This window comes from Pan troglodytes, chromosome 1 (genome assembly GCF_028858775.2).
Source record: "Pan troglodytes isolate AG18354 chromosome 1, NHGRI_mPanTro3-v2.0_pri, whole genome shotgun sequence".
NCBI classification, from domain to species: domain Eukaryota; kingdom Metazoa; phylum Chordata; class Mammalia; order Primates; family Hominidae; genus Pan; species Pan troglodytes.
In genome coordinates this window covers 153,456,277-153,478,707 of record NC_072398.2, presented here as the reverse complement: position 1 = coordinate 153,478,707, position 22,431 = coordinate 153,456,277, and the positions used below count along the sequence as shown (strand labels likewise).

At 42.4% G+C, this 22,431-nt stretch overlaps 1 protein-coding gene across 2 annotated transcripts in view; it reads left to right on the top strand.

Annotated features, from left to right (window-relative positions):
• AK5 (adenylate kinase 5) overlaps nt 1–21,792 on the top strand; it is a 279,688-nt gene extending 257,896 nt beyond the window's left edge. For both annotated transcript variants that reach the window (XM_001168689.8, XM_054667372.2), the window contains exon 14: nt 20,421–21,792. In XM_001168689.8, the coding sequence (XP_001168689.2) occupies nt 20,421–20,489 (69 nt within the window). In that variant the 3' untranslated portion in view covers nt 20,490–21,792. The remainder of the gene's footprint in view (nt 1–20,420) is intronic.
• Nucleotides 21,793–22,431: the final 639 nt, after the last annotated feature.

Below are 22,431 nucleotides of genomic sequence, written 5' to 3'. Positions count from 1 at the left end.
TTCCATCTGGGCACGGTGGCTCATGCCTGTAATCCCAGCAGTTTGAGAGGCCAAGGCAGGCTGATCTACTGAGGCCAGTAGTTCAAGACTAGTTTGGCCAATACGGTGAAACCCCATCTTTACTAAAAATACAAAAATTAGCCGGGCATGGTGGTGCACGCCTGTAATCCCAGCTACTCGGGAGGCTGAGGCAGGAGAATCACTTGAATCCAGGAGGCGGAGGTTGCAGTGAGCCGAGATCGCGCCACTGCACTCCAGCCTGGGTGACACAGGGAGATTCCATCTCAAAAAAAAAAAAAAAAAAAAATCCTGGTGTGGTGGCGCGTGCCTGTAATCCCAGCTACTCAGGATGCTAAGGCAGAAGAATTGCTTGAACCCAGGAGACAGAGGTTGCAGTGAGCTGAAATCGCGCCACTGCATTCCAGCCTGGGTGACAGAGAGAGTCCCTGTCTCAAAAAATCAAAAAAAAAAAACAAAAAAAAAAAAAAGAAAGAAAGGTATTTCTTCCACTTTTAAGATTTGTAAAGGTGGGAAAATTCCTAAGTAATTCAGGATTTAACCACTTTTAGAGTTGGAAAATCCCTCTTAGCTCTCTGTTGTATTATTCCAACCTGAATTCTACAAACTCACAAATGACTGCTCGTGAGTACAGGATTGAGTTCTCAGACAAATCTGATTTCTGGAATCTTCCTTAGAGCTTTCTAAGTTAGTGGTGTCCAAAAGACCAGATTACAACACATTTAGAGATCTTCATTGGCTTTTATTCATGATTCTAGAATTGGGCAGACCTCAGGACCAGAAAAATGTTTGAAGAATAAGCCACATGGTCAAGCAATATTTATGTTTAGAAAACAGAAGTGAGGAACTGAGGTTAATTAGTTACAGCCTTATGTGAATCAGCTGGCTACCTACTATTGACTTAAGCTCAGCTGCTGGAACTACCAAAACTCAGCCATCTGTTACAGTGTGTACATCCAAGTTGTTTGTTTCATTTAGCACGGATGACTCCACGTTGGTTCGGTCTGTTGGGCCCAGAACGGGAGCCTAGTCCAAACCAATGGCCTCCTACAAATTTTATTTAATGGTGGAAAAGAGGTTTGCAGTCCCCTGGCTCATCTCTTCAACTTCCCCTGCATTTTGGAGATGCTGGCTGCTGGGTGCATGGTGAGGTAACATTATGATCCACTGCACAAATATGTAAAACCTCTCCAGCCCGGACTGCAGAGCAGCGTGAGCTTCAGCCTTCAGGACTCCCAGAGAGCCTCAGGGAGGCTGCTTCATCCCACTGCCCCTGCCCAGGGCCATCCCCTACCCACACAGCTGCAAAGATGAACAGTCCCCCCTACACATCTAGCACAGAAACAGTGTGTGCTGGGCCCAGGAAGCTGAGATTTGTCTGCAGGTACCTGTGGGGTTTGCCAGTAGCTAGGGTGACAAGAGCGGGGACTGCAGGAGAAGCAGGGGAGGGGACAGGATTGTTTGCCGCTGGAGAGGGAGAAAGCCGCTGGCCCACTCTGTTGTCTGGCCTCTGGGTTTTTGCCCAGTCCTCCTGCATCAGCTTAATCTCCCTTGGTTTCTAAGTAACAGCTTGTGGCCTGTTCCTGTGATGCTGTTTGGATTGTTTGCCCCTCCTCCCTGTTGTTTTACTGGACCCAAGACAGGGCTGCTCACCCAAGAGGACCTCTGGGTCACTTAAGGAGCTTTCTTAAAACTAGGTGGGGCTGGTGAATGCACTTCAAGAAAGCAAGTGAGATGAATCAGCAGTTCTGTGAGATTTATTTAGGAATTAAAGCCACAGTGGGGGCCAACCCATGCAGCCCACAAATAGGCCACAAGCACCGCCCTCAGGCCTCTACCCAGCAATGCTGACATTGAACCCATCAGCTGACGCCCTCCATCCCCCACTCCATGACAGTCAGCCCTTTGGCCACCAGCTAGCTAAGGAAAGTGCAGCAAAATTTCAAACAAAGATAATTTTTAAAGCAAAGCAGAATTTATACAGCCACTCCCTTATTCTTTATGTCATCATAATGCCATCCTTGTACAATAAAGTTAGAACTTCTTGTAACGTGCACACCAGAGATGGAAGTATATGTGATACAGGTGTATCCCTTTCTGCCTGTTTTCCTCCCTCTCATAAAGCAGAGGTTTGCCCTGCATCTGAGAAAGAATTAGAACAGAACTTTCCTCCATTTCATCCCCCACCTCCCTACACTTGGGCCAGGCAGCATTCACCAGTCGTGGGACTTCCTACCAAGTCTGAATGCTGCCTCAGAAACTTGCTCAACACAGCAGTATGGACCATCACCCCCAACTGACTAGAATTAGCCTACAAGAAGAAGTTTTCTTTCACCTTAGTGAGATAATTTATTATGGCATAAGTAACAGAAATGTAGCATTTGGGGATGAAAAGCACAGCTACCAGCCAAAGACTCCCTGGGGGATGGCGGGGGGAATATGGGCCTGTGCATCAGAAAGCCCCAGGCACACTTTCATCAACTTCGGTGAGTCATTTTACTGCTTCACCTCTCAGTTCTTCTTCCTAAAGTGGATAGAACACGATCTACTAGAATTGACCAAGTCTATTATTATAAAAGTAACACATACTTGCTTTATAAAATATAGAAAACTGGTCAGGTGTGGTGGCACATGTCTATAATCACAGCAGTTTGGGAAGCCAAGGAGAGTGTGGGTCACTGGAGCTTAGGAGTTTTTTTTTGTTTGTTTCTTTTTTTTTTTTTTGAGATGGAGTCTCGCTCTGTCGCCCAGGCTGGAATACAATGGTGCGATCTTGGCTCACTGCAACCTCCACCTCCTGGGTTCAAGCCATTCTCCTGCCTCAGCCTCATGAGTAGCTGGGATTACAGGCACCCACCACCACACCCAGCTAATTTTTTGTATTTTTATTAGAGACGGGGTTTCTCTTATGTTGGCCAGGCTGGTCTCGAACTCCTGACCTTGTGATCTGCCTGCCTTGGCCTCCCAAGGTGCTGGGATTACAGGCGTGAGCTACCACGCCCAGCCAGGAGCCTAGGAGTTCTTGACTATCTTGGGCAACATGGCAAAACCCATCTCTACAAAAAATACAAAAGTTAGCCAGGCGTGGTGGAACACATCTGTGGTCACAGCCACTCAGGGGACTAAGGTGGGAGGATTATTTGAGCCCAGGAGGTTGAGGCTGCAGTGAACCAAGATAGTGCCACTGCACTCAACGGGCGAGATCCTGTTTCCAAAAAAAGAAAAAAGAAACAAAGAAAATATAGAAAACTAGGTAGTCCCACCACTCAGAGGCAAACACTGTGGAGCGTTTTCACCACATCTTTTTGCTGTGAATTTTAAAAACATGATTGTGATTGTAGGTAATACTGAGCCAGACTCTGGTTGTAGGTAGCAGGTGCCAACTCCCGCTGGCCTAACCTGAAACACAAAACTTCATTATAAGGTTAGAAGACTCAAGGCTGAGGCACAGCAGGCCCTAGAAGGCGTGTGGGATCAGGCCTAAAAGGCTCACAGTGCTCCCCACTGCTTCACAAACACTGTTTCCTTCTCTCTAAGCTGGGTTTTTTTTCTTTCTCTGGCTTACAAGCCAGAATATGCCCACCTGACAGCTTTCGCATTTGCACATTACCACGGCACTCTGATTCCCAGCTCCAGATTCCTGAGAGAAATGAGGTGGTTGGCCTTGCTTTGCTCAGGGTCTCCTTGGCCCTCTTAGCTATGGACAGGCAGCTGGGGTCACAGGGAGCTTTTTTGTTTTTTTCTGTACTTTATTGAGTGCATATGGTATGTGTGGGACACGACACTTGGTGCTGGGGACACAGCAGTCAACGTGACAAAGCCCCTCACTGAAAAGAGAAAAACAGGCCAGGCACGGTGGCTCACACCTGTAATCCCAGCCCTTTGGGAGGCCAAAGCAGGCAGATCACAAGGTCAGCAGTTCGAGACCAGCCTGGCCAACATGGCAAATGTCTCTACTAAAAATATAAAAATTCGCTAGACGTGGTGGTGCGCATATGTAGTCCCAGCTACTGGGGAGGCTGAGGCACGAGAATTACTTGAACCCGGGAGGCGGAGGTTGCAGTAAGCCAAGATCACGCCACTGCACTCTGGCCTGGATGACAAAACGAGGCTCGGTCTCAAAAAAAAAGAGCAAAACAGTATACAAGAAAATAAAGCAACCGCTAACAAGTTCTGTGGATAAAACAAAACAGAATGCATTGTTGGGAGTGAGCACCGTGGGCAGCTGTTTGGAAAGTCTGAGGAGGTAGCATTTGAATTAGGACCTGACTGATATAAACATGGTTACCTGGGACTCTTCCCTGTGAAGCAGATGGAGGACAAGGAATACCCAGAGAGAAGGGCTCGTTGTGAGCTGAGAGAAACCACAGAAATAGCTATCTCAAGTGGCATAGGCAGAATTGTATCAAATGATATTTAAAGCCTCTTTTTTTCCTAAGTATAAGTAACAACTACACATTGTTTAAAAAAGAAACAAACTAGAAAATTTAAGACTACAAAGGTAAACATTAAAATTATTGAGAATTATTCCACCCAAAGATAATCACCAATGAACATTATGATATATTTCTGTACATTTTGGGTTTTTTTTTTCCGTTTTTTATGTACATTTTGTTCATGGCATAATTAGCCCAGAAACACCCCAGGCCATAGATGAAGAGGGCCTGGTAACAGATTATTTCTGTCCCTGCGTTATTTGCTACTCTTAACTGATTAAAAAAATAAAAAGAGAGCCCAGTGACTCATTAAACATGAGTTTTGCAGACACAGAAAATCAAGTTCCTTGGCAACTCTGCTTTTGTAGAGGAGATAATAAGCTTTTTTCCTCAGCGATTCTGCTGCTGCAATGTCTCAACTTTGTAAATAGTTTGACCGTTTCCATTAGGTCCTGAAATGCAATGGTCCTCATTGTTCAGGTCACCATGCTGTCAGGAGAAGCCCTATGAATTGAGGCAAGAAGAGTGAGAAGTTTCTGCAGTTTCTGGTATTACTGAGGAAAGTGGAAGCAGAAGGTACCATAAGGTCACATTTCACCGCTTGGTTGCAAAATCTACTGGGTAATTCATAACTGACTGGATCCCCAAGTTTGGAGTCTAACACAAGTAAAGGAAAACCCAAAATTACTTTTATACCTTGAATTCTCTGTACTAAATTCTTAATTTTGATTCTTCTTTCAGTTGGCTAAAGTAACTCAACTAATTTTTAGTTCAATTTCTCAGTGAATATCTGAGAATGCCATTATAGTGGCTTCACACACAAATGACAGTTTCACTGGAGATAATTTAAGTCATAATAATTATTTTTCTACCAAAAGTCAGTAAACATTGCTCTGTTTTTTTTTTTATTGTTTGTTTTGAGACAGGGTCTCTCTGTGTTGCCTAGTTGGGTTTGCAGTGGTGCAATTACGGCTCATTGCAGCCTCAACTTCCCTGGGCCCAAGTAATACTCCCACTTCAGCCTCTCAAGTAGCTGGGACCATAGACATGAACCACTGGCGATAGGGAGCAGTCCAAGTTTTCAGAATTCTTGTGACTATTCTCATTTATGGGGGTCTTTAGGAGTATTTTAGTAGGAAGCTGGGAAGCTGTATTGGGATGCTGGCCAGATTCCATGCGAGGTAAGAGCAGGGACAATGGAGGGAATATTTTCCATCTCTGGTTAGTTGAATCTGCAGGTGCAGAACTTTGGATACAGAGAGTAGACTGTATATATTTATGTGTGTATGTGAGAGTACATACACACACACACACACACACACACAGTCATGCATCATTTAACAGTAAGGATACGATCTGAGAAATGCATCATTAGGCAATTTTGTCATTGTGCAAACATCAGAGAGTGTACTAACACAAACCTAGATGGTATAGCCTACTACACACGACAGCCTGTCACTGTATTGAATACTGTGGGAATTGTAAGACAATGGTAACCATTTGTGTATCTAAACATATCAAAATATGGCAAAGATACAGTAAAAATACAGAATAAAAAATTTCAGTGGTAAACTTGCTGTATAGAGTGTTTACCATGAATCCAGCTTTCAGGACTGGAAGGTGCTCTGGATGAGTCACTGAGTGAATGTGAAGGCCTAGGATGTTACTGTATACTACTGTAGGCTTTATAAACACTGTACAGTTAGGCTATGCTACATTTGTAAAATATTTTTCTTTCTTCAATAATAACTTTGGCTTACTATAACCTTTTTACTTTATAAGCTTGTAAAATTTTTTCACTTTTGACCGTTTCATAGAACTTAGCTTAAAACACAAACACATTGTACAGACATACATAAATATTTTTTCTTTATATCCTTATTCTATAAGGTTTTTTCTATTTTAAAAAAAATCTTTTTTTTTTTTTTGCTTTTTAAGCTTTTATTCTTAAAAACTGAGATGGAGACACACACATTCGCCTAGGCCTGCCTACACAGGGTTAGAATCATCATGCCACTGTCTTTACCTCCGTATCTTGCCCACTGGAAGGTCTTCAGGGGCAGTAACATGCATGGAGCTGTCGTCTGCTTTGATAACAAGGCCTTTTTCTGGAACATTCCTGAAGGACCTGCCTGAGACTGTTTGACAGTTAGCTCTTTTTTAACAAGTAGAAAAAATGCACTCTGAAATAATAATTGAAAGTATAATACAGGAAATACATAAACCAGAAACATAGTCATTTATTGTCATTATCAAGCATTGCGTACTTTACATGATTGTACGTGCTATACTTTTCCAACACCGGCAGCACAGTGGATTTCTTTACACCAGCATCACCACAAACACGTGAGTAATCCATTGCGCTGTGACATTGTGATGGCTACCACATCACAAGGCGCTGGAAAATTTTCAGCTTCATTATAATCTTATGAGACTGCCATTGTATAAGCAGTCTGTCATTGACCAAAACATTGTTATCAGTGCATGACTATATATACCCACACGCCCGCAATTAACAATGCCCCTCACAACCTTGCCTCCCTCAAGTAACCAATGTGAACAGCTTATTGTGTATCCTTCCACCTCTCCTCACTTCCTCCTTTTCCTCCTCCTTCTGTTCTCTTTCTCTCTCTCTTTTCTTCTTTCCTCCAGCCCCTCATTCTTTCTCTCTGAAATCAAACTTTTTACTACGGACACACACACACAACCGTGGTGGGGGAGGGCTGATTTCATGCAAATACTCCCAAACTGTACGCATTTCTGTGAAACACCTCCAGGTTAACACATCACAATATTGTTTTCTTTTTAATAGCTATATAATATGCCACAATATAGATATTCTATAGTTTATTCAACTAGGTTGTTTCTGGTTTAGTTTGGTTGTTTTTACCTACTACTAACAACGATGCAGTGGAAAGACATGCTTAATTAGATTTTTTTCTAGTAGGAGCGACTGCTGAGCTATTTTAAGCAAAGGCTGATTTTTTTTAACTCATTCATTTCTACTCCCCTGGCTCTCCATGTTGCCCTGGGAAGAGTTCTTTGAAGTATAACAAGTAAAACAAGGAGCTTTGGAATTTCCCAGCTCCTTGATGCTTAGCCTCTTTTAGCAGTGCCCCACCTTCACTGGGGGTGCCTATCGGTTTCAAGTCTGAAGCGTCCCTGCATTTCATCTGGGCCTGCCTTGGTTGACAACTAGAAACCTAGATTTAGATACAGCCCTCCCTCCTGCTGGTGCAGTGAAGAGAAAGGTGTGCCTGAAGGAGAGAGTGACTTAGAGGAACCCTAAGGTTCTATCCTCTCACTTGACAAATGAAGCATAAATCTTCCATCTGGCTCTGAGAGACTTAAGAGACTTTTTCTTTATGACTCTGCTTAAAATAGTCTTCTCTCCACCCCCTTTCCTTCCTGATTGTCAGACCTTCACCAGATTCCCGCAAAGACGTTTTGATTCGATGCAATACTGTTTGCACCCCTGCGGTCCTGCTGAAATGAGTTGTGCTTGCTGCGTGTGTGTCTCCTCCCCAAACAGCAAGCAGAAGAGAATTCCAGGCCCTTTTGACTCATCTGTACACACTCTTGATTTCTTCCTCTGTGGTTGCTATAATCACGTAGCAGATTTTGCCTTTGCCCATGTTAGGGCACCCCCTTCACTGAGGTCCACTTTAACTCAGAACCCCTCCCAGAGTCTCTGACATGAATTCTACCAGCAAAGAATTGGCGCCATTCTATGTGAGGTCTTTGACATGCTCAGCAGACATTTACTGGGCATCTCTAAGGTCCAAGGCATGCCACTTAATGTTGGGAATTCATAGGAAAAAGACATGTGCTTGTAATCCCAGCACTTTGGGAGGCCGAGGAGGGCAGATCTCTTGAGGTCAGGAGTTTGAGACCAGTGTGGCCAACATGGTGAAACTCCATCTCTACTAACATTACAAAAATTAGATGGGTGTGGTGGTGTGCGTCTGTAATCCCAGCTACTCGGGAGGCTGAGGCACAAGAATTGTTTGAACCCATGAGGCAGAGGCTGCAGTGAGCTGAGATCGCGCCACTGCACTCCAGCCTGAGCGACAGTGTGAGATTCTGTCTCTACACAAAACAAAACAAAAAAGACTTGTGAAACTCTGTGACACATGAAACCCCAGAGAATTAGTAGGCGCCATAATAGGATCTACAGAATGCTCCAGGCCTTTGGGAGCACAGAGCTCGGGCCTGGGAAGGCAAGTAAATGCTTCAGAGAAAAGAGGACATTTGAGCTGGGTCCTAAAGGATGAAGAGAAACTCAAGCCAGTTGGAGGAGAAGGAACAAAGCCACTGACACGTGAAAGCGCCAGGAATGCTGGCCCAGATGAAGTGCCAAATAGATGAATTAAAGTCGTGGCAGATGAGACTAAAGAGCAAGATTGAAGCAAGTGGTGAAGGGCTTTGAATCCATTCATTTATTCATTCTTCCTGCATTCAGTAAATTTGCTAGATCAGCACTGTCAAAAGAAATAGAATGTGGGCCACATGTATAATTTAAACTTTTATAGTAGTCACATAAACAAAGAAAAGTAAAAAGAAACAGGTGAAATTAATTTAACAATATATCTTATTTAACCTAATGTATCCTAAGTATCATTTCAACATGTAATCAATATAAAGTTCTCTTTTTTTTTTTTTTTTTTTTTGAGACGGAGTCTCACTCTGTCGCCAGGCTGGAGTGCAGTGGCATGATCTCAGCTCACTGCAACCTCTGCCTCCTGGGTTCAAGTGATTCTCCTGCCTCAGCCTCCCGGGTAGCTGGAAGTACAGGTGTGTGCCACCACGCGTGGCTAATTTTTGTATTTTAGTAGAGACGGGGTTTCGCCATGTTGGCCATGATGGTCTCAATCTCTTAACCTCTTGATCTGCCCGCCTCGGCCTCTCAAAGTGCTGGGATTACAGACATGAGCCACTGTACCCAGCCATAAAATTCTTAATGAAATATTTTTACATTTTTTTATGAACTATGTATTCAAAATCTGGTACTTAGGGCTTTACCTCAAATTTAGTTGCTAAGTTTCCATAAAAAATACTGGAACTATATTTATATTTCATAAAATTTACAGTTGAAAAGTAGATTTCACATACCCAAGTCATTCCAAATATAGTTCTTAATTTTCCAAAAATTGGGTCAAATGCCAGGTTTAAATTTTAGATTAATTTTAATTAAACAGTATTAAAAATCAGTTCCTTTCTTGTGCTAGTCAGATTTCAAGTGCCCAGAAACCACGTGTGGCTAGGGGCTACCATATTGCATAGTTCTAGACTACCCAAGGATGTTTGGACTGAATACTGAAAGTACTCAGTTCTAGGAGGGAAGCACTGAGTAACTTTAAACAGGAAAATGATTGAGCAGGTGTTTTAGAGAGGTCATTTTTAGAAAGGATGTTTTTTTTCATATCTGCTAAAAGATGTTATTCAAAACTTTAGGCAGAACGGAGAGGAAGAGAAAAGGAAAAACAGTTACTTAAAACATTTAAGTGGACAGACTGCACATACTATGGGAAGTCCTAATTATAGACAGGCCATTAATGTGCTGATTATAAGTCATCCTTATATTTTTGCTGAAGTTTGTCCTTAAATCTCTCTAAAGTCAATGTATATATAGTCCTCCTTCTTTCTATGGCTTTGATAACGAGGAGAACCGTGTGGCCTGACTGGATATGTGAACTGGATGACCCCCATGAGCAGTCTTTTACATAACCCCGACTTTTGAAAACTGCATTTGATTATTTTCCCCAGATCATGCCCAGGTTCTGCACACTGAGGTCTACCTTGCTGAGCCGCTGCTGTTATCCTCTGGCAGTGAGGGATCCCTGTGGTGTGAGGCTGTGTCTTGTTTGACAGGGGACAAGATTAGAAAAGGAAGGTGCTGGCACACAGGCCGTGATCCTAAACCATGCTGTAACAGCTTGGCTTTGTCCCAGAGGTTCCATGGTGCCAATACATGAAAAATAAAATGAAACTCAAGCAATGGTTTCCACAGTGTGGGAAAATTCAGGAAAAACACAACTAGACATAGGCAATGTTTGCACCAGCCAACCGTTTTATGATTTACAAATCCATGGAACTAAAGAGGAAGAGTAAACAAAATGTGTAATTCCCAAAGCAGTGTAATTGCTTTCCTCATTTAGTCATATGTTCTGTTGACTGCTGGGTAGAAATATTATCACTGACTGCTCTACTTTTCCTTCAAGAAGTCAGGTAAAAAACTCAGAAATTTACTATTTCCTGTTCACTTGCTTTTAGCTTTTTTTTTTTTTTTTTTTTTTTTTGAGACTGAGTTTCATTCTGTCACTCTGCTCACTGCAACCTCCGCCTCTCGGGGTCAAGCGATTCTCCTGCCTCAGCCTCCCGAGTAGCAGGAATTACAGGTACCTGCCACCACACCCATCTACTCTTTGTATTTTTAGTAGAGACTGGGTTTCACCATGTTGGCCAGGCTAGTCTTGAACTCCTGACCTCAGGTGATCCGCCCTCCTCGGCCTCCCAAAGTCCTGGGATTACAGGCATGAGCCACCGTGCCTGGCCTGCTTTTAGCTTTTTAATAAAATATTTTGCTACACTGGTCAGAACATCACTTACTGTGGGATTTTTATATTATGTCTCAGACCAAAAATGGTAAATTCTTTTTTTTATGCTTATTTCTTCCTTAAAATTTTTAACTTTTGTGGGTACATATTGGGTGTATATATTTATGGGGTACGTAAGCTACTTTGATACAGGCATGCAGTGTGTTAGGATCACGTCAGGGTAAATGAGGTATCTATCACCTCAAGCATTTGTCCTTTCTTTGTGTTATAGATAATCCAATTATAGTCTTTTAGTTATTTTTAAGTGTACAATAAGTTATTGTTGACTAGAGTTACCCTCTTGTGCTATCGAATACTAGATCACATTCATTCTATCTACCTAAATTTTTGTATCCATTAGCCATTCCCACTTCCCCCTCTCCCTTCCCAGACACTGGTAACTATCAATCTACTGTCTGTCTCCATGAGTTCAATTGCTTTAATATTTAGCTCTCAGAAATAAGTGAGAACATTCGAAGTCTGTCTTTCTGTGCCTGGCTTATTTCACTTAACATGACCTCCAGTTCCATACATGTTGTTGCAAATGACAGGATCTCATTCTTTCTTATAGCTGAATAGTACTCCATCATGTATGTGTACCACATTTTCTTTTTTCTTTTTTTGAGACAGGATCTCACTCTGTCACCCAGGCTGGAGTATAGTGGCACAATCATGGCTCACTGCAGCCTCAACCTCCTAGGCTCAAGTGATCCTTCCACCTCAGCCTCTTTTATTTATTTATTTTTTTTTTTTTTTTAAGGGACAAGGTCTTACCCTGTTGCCCAGGCTGGAGTGAGTGCAGTAGCTCCATCACAGCTCATTTTAGCCTTGAACTCCTGGCCTCAAGCCATCGTTCACCTCAGCCTCTCCAGTAGCTAGGACTACTGGCATGTGCCTAGCTAATTTTTTTATTTTTGTAGAGACACTGTATTTCCCAAGCTGGTCTCGAGCTCCTGGGCTGAAGCAATCCTCCTACCTCAGCCTCCTAAAGCATGGGCAGTTTACAGGCGTGAGCCATTCCATCGAGCTGGTAAATTCTTGAAGTCAGAAGCAAATCTACTTACCTAGTTTCTAACTAAATTAAATACATTAAGACCTCATACATTCTGATTTTGCTGACTCAGAATTGCAGATCTTTCGGAGAAAGGTCACGATGAAACTTACTTTTGACTGTTCATGATAAAAGAGGGTTACTATAAATTTAATATTATAATAATTGATTATAGAGGAAACACACCCTATGTTGCAGGACGTATTACTTTTAAGTTTACACAATTACTGAGGAAGTCTCATTCACAGAAAACAGTCAGTAAGCTGATTGTGCAGGATTGTTCTCTGTTTGCTAAGGACATTAAACACCAGCACCCTTATAAGCTAACTGGTTTAAATTTGCTAAAGCTCTAAGCACAAAGAAAAGTTCCTGTAACTTTGAAAGCATTTAGTAAATTGGTTCTTTTCCACTTCTTTTGAGTTGCAGTTATATACAAAAAGATAAATGCCACTTATTCTCGTAAAATACTCTACACATGGGAATTAGATGAGCAAAGAGAATCTACTTTGAGACTTAGGAAGAGTCGAGCTAACCTGTAGAACGAAAGGAGAAATTTGGAGAGTAGACAAAAGGCTTTGTTCCCACCCAATTCAACTGGGCTCTCTTTTCCTCCTTAAAAATATACTTCAGGCCTGGGGCAGTGGCTCCCACCTGTAATTCCAGCACTTTGGGAGGCCAAGGCAGGCAGATCACCTGAGGTCAGGAGTTTGAGACCAGCCTGGCCAACATGGTGAAACCTCGTCTCTACTAAAAATACAAAAATTAGCTGGGCGTGGTGGCGCATGCCTGTAATCCCAGCTACTCGGGAGGCTGAGGCAGAATAATTGCTTGAACCCGGGAGGTGGGGGTTGCAGTGAACTTAGATCATACCATTGCACTCCAGCCTGGGCGACAAGAGCAAAACTCCATCTCAAAACAAAACAAAACAAAATTGCACTTCAGGAATCCAGGCCTTTCCCAACACACACACACACACACGCCTTCTATAAGACAACAGAAATTGCCTCACTGACTTTATTCTCAAAACTTGGCATCTTGGTCCTAAGGAGGATCTCAGATAACTTCACAGAGTTTTCTAGTCACCCAAGTAAAAGACTGCTTTTCCCATCTAGAAAGCCTTATCATTTGATTTTGTCTTTAAACCTGCCCATATCTTTGGGCTCCACAGGGGCAAGCACTACAGTATATGACTCTGACTGGTTGGCAATAAGCAGGTTTTTAATTTCATTAATAAACCCCCATATTTAAGCCACACAACAAAATGAGGAGGGGGATTGGGGTTGGAAATAGAGGTGGGCAATGGTCCACTGAGAGCTCTGGGACCCTTCCCAGCTCTCCCCAAAACATTAGCTCTGGCCTGATTGACAGAAAATAACTAGCACTGCCCTTGAGGTGCTGTGTGCTGAGTCCTCTGTGCTGAAACCAAGTCGCCTTGTTTTTAGAAGGCAGAATCCCTTCTCCTTCCATAAAGCCCAGACTACAGAAAATGGGCTCTAAGAACATGTTTCTTCCCCCACAACAATTCATTTCTATGAGGAAAGGAAGAGCAAATGTGGGAATAGAGGATACATTCTTTTGTTTACCTTTTTTGTTTTTTGCCTTTCTACCTAGAGCCAGGCACGGGGGGTTACTACGCTGAGTAATGACCTCGTGCTCATGGAGCTTACTGTCTAGCTGGATGTTGACAAAGGTTCTCTGCTGACCAAACTTTAGTCAAACTCTTAAACCTTCTCCTAGGCCCATCTGTGCACTTCCTCGTAAAACCCAGTTTTAGCAAAGAACTCTGCTAAATCACTTTAGCAAGATCCCCTACCCTGAATATCTGATTGGGGTGCTCATCCTCCATCATCCCCAGGTGCTGTCTGATCATATTGGTCTGTCTTCAGCAAGAGTCCTGTTAGGTCGGTGTAGCCAGAACTTTCCTTACTCCTGATGTTATTACCTCTTAGTAATTTTCCATCCACTGACTCCCAGCCTGCTCTTTGACTATAAATTCCCACTTGCCCACGCTGTATTCAGAGTTGAATCCCATCCCTCTCCCCAACTGCAAAATTCTGTTGCCATAGTCCCTGTACCCATCGTAATGGTCCCCAATAAAGCCTCCCTTACCGTGCTTTAACAAGAATCATTGAACATTTTTTTCTTTAACAATATACAAATACTTGGGTTAAGACTGGGTTTTATCTGGCCAAGAAGTGAAAAGTTAAATGTTGCAGTGAATTGCAACGAGTTAATGGCCACTGTGATAGTCAGTGGGGAAGATAATACAGAAAGAGCCTTTAGTTCACTGTGATAGTAAAAGGCAGAAGGTAATAGAGTGCATTCAAAGGTTGTTGTAATGAGCAAATGTGTTTTTGTCAGAGTCTAAAAGAAATCCTGGACAAGGATCAACCCAATTTATGTGAGTGTAACACTGGCATTATGTTGAATGACCAAGTTATCAATTATGAAACACAGAGGAAATAGAACATAATACATGTGTTCTTGGCCAGGCACAGTGGCTCACACCTAAAATTTCAGCACTTTGGGAGGTTGAGGTGGGAGGATTGCTTGAGGTCAGGACTTCAAGCCCAGCCTGGGCAACATAGCAAGACCCCATCTCTACAAAAACATACAAAAAATTAGCTGGGCATGGGGGCACACGCCTGTAGTCTCAGCTAATCAGGAGGCTGAGGCAGGAGGATTGCTTGAGCCCAGGAGTTAGAGGTTACAGTGAGCTATGATCTCACTACTGCACTCCAGCCTGGGTGAGAGAGCAAAACCTTACCTCTTAAAAAAAAAAAAAGGGTTCTTTAAAAAAATTTGTATATTAACAGTGTTAAAAGACACATTACGAGTATGAGAAACATAGGTATGGTTTTCTTTTGAAAAGAAGATAAATTTGAAAAATCATATATAAAGTTGGGAATGTTAAGTAGTATTGGTTGCAGAAGACAGATTGGAGGAGAGAAACGTTTCAGGGCCAAGGAGCAGAAACAGACCATGCTAAGTCAGTTAAATGCAAGGGACTGGTGGAATTCAGCAAGAGGCTGGAGAACAGATAAATAATGAGGAAGATGCTGCAAAATATCTACCACTTGGTGAGGACAAGAACGGGCCCTAGAACACAGTTGGGTTCGTACAGATGAAGCAGAGGGCGTAACTGAGGCTGAAAAGTCCCACTACACATGTGCCTCAATTAGGTAGTGATATTGTAGTGAGAAAATTCACATGCATTTGAAGTAGATGGTCACTTGGGATCATTCCGTAGGCTAATTATATTCCTCTTCTGGGGAAGATATGGAGCTGATTTGGGGCAGTTTGTGCCAAAGACGAAAAATTGGATCACTAGGGTGAAGAACTTACATTATGCACAGAAGAGTTGTATTTGAGTCTGTCCTCATGGAACTTCTTGGGGACCCGTGACAGACCTGATGCATTTTCCACTGATATGATCATGGACAGTGTAAATAATAAATCACGTGTTTGTGGATTTACACCTTCTTACCCATCCCTGCTACAGGGGAGGAAACTTGAGAAGGGGCGGGAATGTGAGTTAGCAACCCCTTCCTTTCCTCCCTCCTCCCAGCGTTTGATAAGGTAAGGTCAGGTGACTGTACAGTGGGCTGTGGGCAGAAACAGATTTGCTGAAAAGAGATGAGGAAGGCAGATATCCCAAGGCATGTTTGGAACATTCGGGTTAAATGCAGCATAGCATTATTCAGCAATAAAAAGGAACGAAGTATTGATATCCACTACAACATAAACGAACCTTGAAAACATTATGCCAAGAAACCAGTCACAAAAGACCATATATTGTGTGATTCCATTGATATAAAATGTCCTGAGTAGGCAAATCTATGGCGACACCTCATTCCAACCTATTTTTCCAGCTTCCTCTTTTTCTCTGCCTGCCCCCATCACCCCATGCAGCATTTGCTCTGTCCTCAACAAATGACCCACTGTTCACTGAAAAATCTATGTGCTTTCAGATCTCTACACCTTTGCCACCTTTATTATCTTCCAGTACATGTCTATTCTTCTAGGCCCAGCTTAACTGGCAACACCAAACTAAACAGAACAATCCTGACACCTGCTGAGAGGAGCTCATCCCCACTAAAAAGTGAGCTCAGATTTGGAATAGCGTAGAACATCCAGGCTGGAACCAGACCTGGAGGTTATCTAGTCCTAGTTCAGTCCCTTCATATGTTAGAGGAGGAAACTGAGGCCCCAAGAGGATGAATGGCCTGTCAAGTCCTGAAGCACACTGAGGGCAATCCCAGGCACGCCTCATACAGGGCTCTTTGCCTTGCACTTCAGCCTTTCTGCAGTTTTTTTGTTTTGTTTGGGTTTTGTTTTTGTTTTTGTTTTTTGAGACGGAGTCTCACTCTGTTGCCCAGGCTGGAGTGCAGTGGCGCGATCTCGGCTCACTGTCAGCTCCACCTCCCGGGTTCACGCCATTCTCCTGCCTGAGCCTCCCGAGTAGCTGGGACTACAGGCGCCTGCCACCATGCCCGGCTATTTTTTCTTTTTTTTTTTGTATTTTTAGTAGAGACGGGGTTTCGCCATGTTAGCCAGGATGGTCTCCTGACCTCGTGATCCACCCGCCTCGGCCTCCCAAAGTGCTGGGATTACAGGCGTGAGCCACCATGCCCAGCCTCTGCAGTTATTTTTGATGGAACAAATATTTATCAAATATTTGCTGTGTACCCATATTTTATGATGTCAGCCCATTCCTTAAAAACTCTTACATGGGCTGGGCACCTGTAATCCCAGCACTTTGGGAGGCTGAGGTAGGCAGATGACTTGAGGCCAGGAGTTCAAGATCAGCCTGGCCAACATGGTGAAACCCCATCTCTACTAAAAAGACAAATGGCCAGGCATGGTGGCGCACACCTATAATCCCAGCTACTCGGGAGACTGAGGCAGGAGAATCGCCTGAACTTGGGAGGCAGAGGTTGCAGTGAGCTGAGATCGTGCCACTGCACTCCAGCCTGGGTGACAGAGCAAGACCCTGTTTTAAAAAACAAAAAACAAACAAAAAACAATTCTTACGTGGTTCCTCATTATCGTCATGCAATAGGGTACATAAGCCTCTTCATAGCCCAGCCTGTCCCTACAATTCCAGCTTCACTCCTTGCTACTCCCCCTCATATCTGGCCATCCACCATTTTGAACTGGTCAGCATAGTGTAATGTAGTCAACACGTGCAAAGACTTCAGAATCAAAGGCCTGGGTGTGAACCAGTTCTCTCCACTTACTTAACCACATTATCTTGAAAAAATTTAATTCATCTTTCAGAGCCCCTGTTTCATCATCTGTAAAACTGGGATAACAATACTTCTAAGATCATTGATAGGATTACTTTGGTTATTTAAAAAGCATTTCTGTGCCATTACTAGTCATACTTATCATTTTAAATGATGACAATTATTACTTTCCTCAGAAAGCTTCTCTGCCCTCCCCACATTATGGAAGGTGCCCTTATAGCTCCTGTGTTTATCTCCTAACAGTGTAAATTCCTGTTGAATGTTCATCTCTACCACTGAGCGTGAGCTCTTAGAAAACAGGACCATTGTTTCTCGTTCAACTTGGTTAACTGCAAAACATTGATGATAACCAGGAAATGCTTGTTGGTTGAAAGGAAAAGAAGAAAGAAGTAAAGCAATAAGCAAGGTGCTGTGGGGGCCATGAACGTGGCAAAGGCAAAGCCCCTACCATCCAGATGCAGAACATCTAGCTGGACAGACAAATTGCAGATTGCTGTCTTTGAGTCTCCTGTAAGGATAAAGTATATTTATGAGAGGGGAAAAAGAACTTTAAAAAAACTTATTTTTTCCTTATTGTGGGCTATATCATACATACAGGAATGCATAAAAGTAGTATGTAGAGTTTGAGGAATAAAATGAACACTCAGGTTAGCACCATGCAGGAAAAGAAATAGAAGAGAGTTGCAGAAGCTCCACCCTCCCCATATGTCTCCCCTGTCACAGCTTCCTTCCTCTCCCCAAGAAGTAACTCATGTCCTGGATTTCATGATAATCATTTCCTTGCTTCTCTTTATGACTTTATTGCCTATGTATGGATCCCTAACCAATATAGCTTTGTTTTTGAACCTTATATAAACTGAACCATACTGTATTCATATTCTTGAGACTGGCTTGTGTCTCTCAAGTTTGTGAAATTAATCCATGTTGAAGATAGCTGTGGTTCTTTTTCTTTTAATTACTATAGTATTCCATTATATGACTATGTCACAATTTATCCATCTATTGCTAATGGACATACAGGATTTTTCCAGTTGGGGAATGACAAACAGTGCTTCCGTTAATATTGTTGTATCCATTTTCTCCAGTATCTGAACATGCAGCATTCTTTTTGTTGATATTGTTGAGAATTCATTCTACCTCTGGAAGCAGTGAAAGCCCTAGGGGAAGAAAAATTCAAACTAGTTTGCACAAAGAATATTTAAATAGGTAGACAAGAGTCTCAAAGTGTGCTTGAAAATGTGTGTTTTAAAACTTTGTGTTTCTCAAAGTGTGCTCCAAGATGGCCCACAACAAAATCATGTGGAGAATTTGTTAAATATACAGATTAAAGACCCAGCCCAAACCCACCAACCAAGACCCTCTGCAGTTATGGCCTGGAAAGCTGTGTTTTAGCAAGCTTACCACCCCCCGCCCCCCACATGACTCATGTAGATCACCAACCCTCTACCTTTTTTTTTCCTTTTTTCGTTTGTTAGCATTTAGTTAAGCTCCCTCCTTGTGGCTTCAAGCCACCAGAACACAGCCTCCCTACCTCCCCCCACATATACACCCTTAATCTTCTCCCAGCTCTCCTGCCGAAGAACTTGGCCTTCGTGACAGCAGGCTACTTTGGGAGTTTCCCTTCCTCAGAATTCTGCAGTAGCCCATCGCACTCCATCAATGATGGGAGCAGCTCCAGCCTGTTTTATTTATTATTATTATTTTTTTGTCAGCGTGTGATTACTCATGTCTCCTGACTGACCAAGGTCCACATTTGTCAAGGTCAAGAGTTGGGCAGAAGCTCTGGTTTCTCTTTAAGAGGTAATGCCTCATAACCAACTTTACCAAAGTAACCTGGGTGACACTCGTGGAAGTTGATGCACACCACCAGCATTTCCCTGGCCTCCCAGGTGCTTCCCGTGCTTGGCCAGGCCTTTACTTTCTGTAGATGATACAGGTGTAATGGAACAAATCTCAGCGGTGGGTGCAACGTTAGGAGAGGAGAAGGGGCAGTACTTTCGTGCCCAGAAAATCAGCTTCCCTTCATATGTCCTCCTTGGGCTAGCATGCCAACAGTCTCCAAGCGGACTCTACCTTAGCACACCTACACACTGCGGTCCTAGCCTTTTGCTTTCTTCTCCACATCTCTCTCCCTCATCCCTCAATCTCTCCCCTATTCCCAAATGCTGCAGAACACTCAGAAGTCTCATTTTAAGTAACTCCGAAGTCTTTCCATGACCCCTAGCAATGTTTTACCTAAATAGGCACTTATTGTTTTAAATAGACTTTCGTTTTTAGAGAAGTCTTAGCTTCACTGCAGAATTGGGCATAGAGTTCCCATATACTAGTTACACTGCTCTAAAAATCCTGTACTCTACCTACTCATCCCCCCCCCCCCGCCCTCTGTTCATCGATCATTGATCTTTTTAAACCTGCCTCCAGTTTTGACTTTTCCAGAATGTCATATAATTGGAACCATACAATATGTACCCTCTTCAGAGGAGCTTGTATCACTGAGTAATATATATTTAAGTTTAGCGCTGAATAATATTCCCCTGTCCATCTGGATATATCAGTTTATCCATCCATTAAAATACTGAAGATCATCCTGGGTGCTTCCAAGTTTTGTCAATTATGCATGAAGTTGCTGTCAACATCCATATGCAGGTTTTTGGGTAGATGTTCAGGTTTCAGCTCATTTGGGTAAACACCAAGAAGTGCAATTGCTAAAAAGTATGGTAAGAGTATGTTCAGTTTAAGAAACTGCAGTGTCTTCTGAAGTGGGTGTACCATTTTGTGTTCCCACAAGCAATGAGTGAGAGTTCCTATTGCTCCATGTCCTCGCCAGCATTTGGCGGTGTCAGTGCTTTGGATTTTGGCTAATAGATGTGTAGTGTTCCTTCATTGTTGTTTTAATTGAGACACCTAGTTTTAAAACTACTCTTCACTTTTTTCTCTGTGTTTTGGGGGGGGGGTCTTGTGTTTTAAAATTTTGCAGAGCAAATTATGAGCAAGTGATAGTGATCTTTCATTATTAAACATGATTTACAAATATTTCAGACTAACTCTCTTTTTTTCCTTTTAAATACAGATAAATGCAGAGGGAACACCAGAGGACGTTTTTCTTCAACTCTGCACAGCTATTGACTCTATTTTCTGAAGGCAAAAATGCATGTTAGAATGGAAACAGAAAAACATTAAAAAGTTCATTCCTTAACACAATGTTTCAAGTTAGTTAAACCTTTTGTGTCACCCCCCCCTCCCCACCAACCACCACCCCCTAAATCCTGACAGCACTGTTTGCTTCCCAGCTAGACCTGTGTGAGAGGTGTCTGGAAATCATGCATGGTGTATTTGGGACTATCAACCTATTCTCCACACTTCAGACAACTGTCTGCACTCACAGCACGCACACTTTGTATCATGCAGGCCACACTCAGAGCTAGTCAGTACATGAACAGTGGTGCAGTGCCAGTCTGTGTCCGTTGTGATCACAGGCCTTGCTAGACCCTGATCATCTGGTTCTCCTCTCATTAAGCATCCCTAACTCCCAGTCACACCTTCCTCTCCCCAAGATTTACATACTGTTCCCCAATGGACGCCCCTGGCATAGGGGACAGCCCTGGGCATCTTCCTTTGGTGTCTGGCTGTTTTGTCAACTCTCATCCACTGGTGGCTCAGAGCCATAAGGTGGGTTATTACACAATGCCTTGTACATGATATAGAGGCATCAAGCAAGTAAAACTTGACAGAAATTTTAAAATATGAAGATGTATAGCTTTTCCAAGATGGTAAAACCCAGGTTAGTCATCAGTAACATTCTCTATTATTATTTTTTAGAAACTTGGAATACTGTCATTATGGCTAAGAGAACAAATCTGATAAATTGTGTAACCTAGTCTCTTCTCTACATGGTGATGCATTTCAGCAATTATAAATTAATATAAATGACCAAAAGTAACTTAAAAGCATGAGATATTTGCTATTTCATTCATTGGGCACATATCAAATTATAATTTTGATTTTAAATGGTCACCCATGTATTTGTTGCCAAGCAAGTAAAAAAATACCATAACAAACCTGATGTGGGTGGGAGGGGCATGTCAGTAAGTGGTGTGTTCAATGTGTTTGTTTCATATGGGCCCTTTCCAGGAGTTTGCAAACCTTGTCATACCCATATGCAAAATTGTGTTTCCTTGCATTAAACTAGTGAAGTTTGGGTTCTCTTTTGTGCTATCAATCAGTTGTAAAATCAGAGCTTCTTATATATTCTACTGGAATAACTGCATCTTCCACTCAGTCACTGCAAAAAAGCATAGTTTCAGTTTGCATGAATTTTTTTTTTTTTTTCTTCAATGGTTGTGCAGATAAGGATCCATTTCTGGGATAGAATTGTATTTTTTAAGTCTTTTTTTTTTCTTGAAATGGATATGTACAAATAAAATAAATGGAAGACAGGATAACTCTTTTTCTATTTATTTGTAACTCACATCATTCTGGAAAGCATTTGAAGCCTTATTCCAAACAATTAGAAGCGAACACAGAAATAGTCAAGATTTACGATACGCTTATATGGTTTTAATTTTAGCTATAGATCAGTTTTGAGTTATTACAGAGAGAACTCAATGTATTCATGATACATGGTAACTGTCATATTTCCTCTTTCTCTAGCACTCATTCTGAAACAGAAATGTTAGTGTTTGCTAAAGAAGAAATTAAATTTCTTTGGTTACAATTATGCCTCTATTAACAAAAAGGGGCATGTTCCCACAACTCCCAACAGTTGTCAAATACTTTAATACTACCCCAAGTTGTCACACTCTCTATCGGGGGAGCATAATAAGTACTTGAGCAAACTGGAAAAAAAAAGGTTACAGGATGAAAATCATCAGTTGTGCCAGAAAACATAAAATGACTCTTTGTAGGGATTGACATTCTTGAAACACATACCATATACTGGCAGACACAGTCCATGCCTAGCACAGCTCTGACTGCACAGGTAAGGAAAATGAGACAGCAGAGGGGCAGAAAGGTCCAGCCATCTTTTACAGGCTTCTACGGCTGTAGCTGACAGCCACCTTGAAAAATTTAGCAAGGGTAAA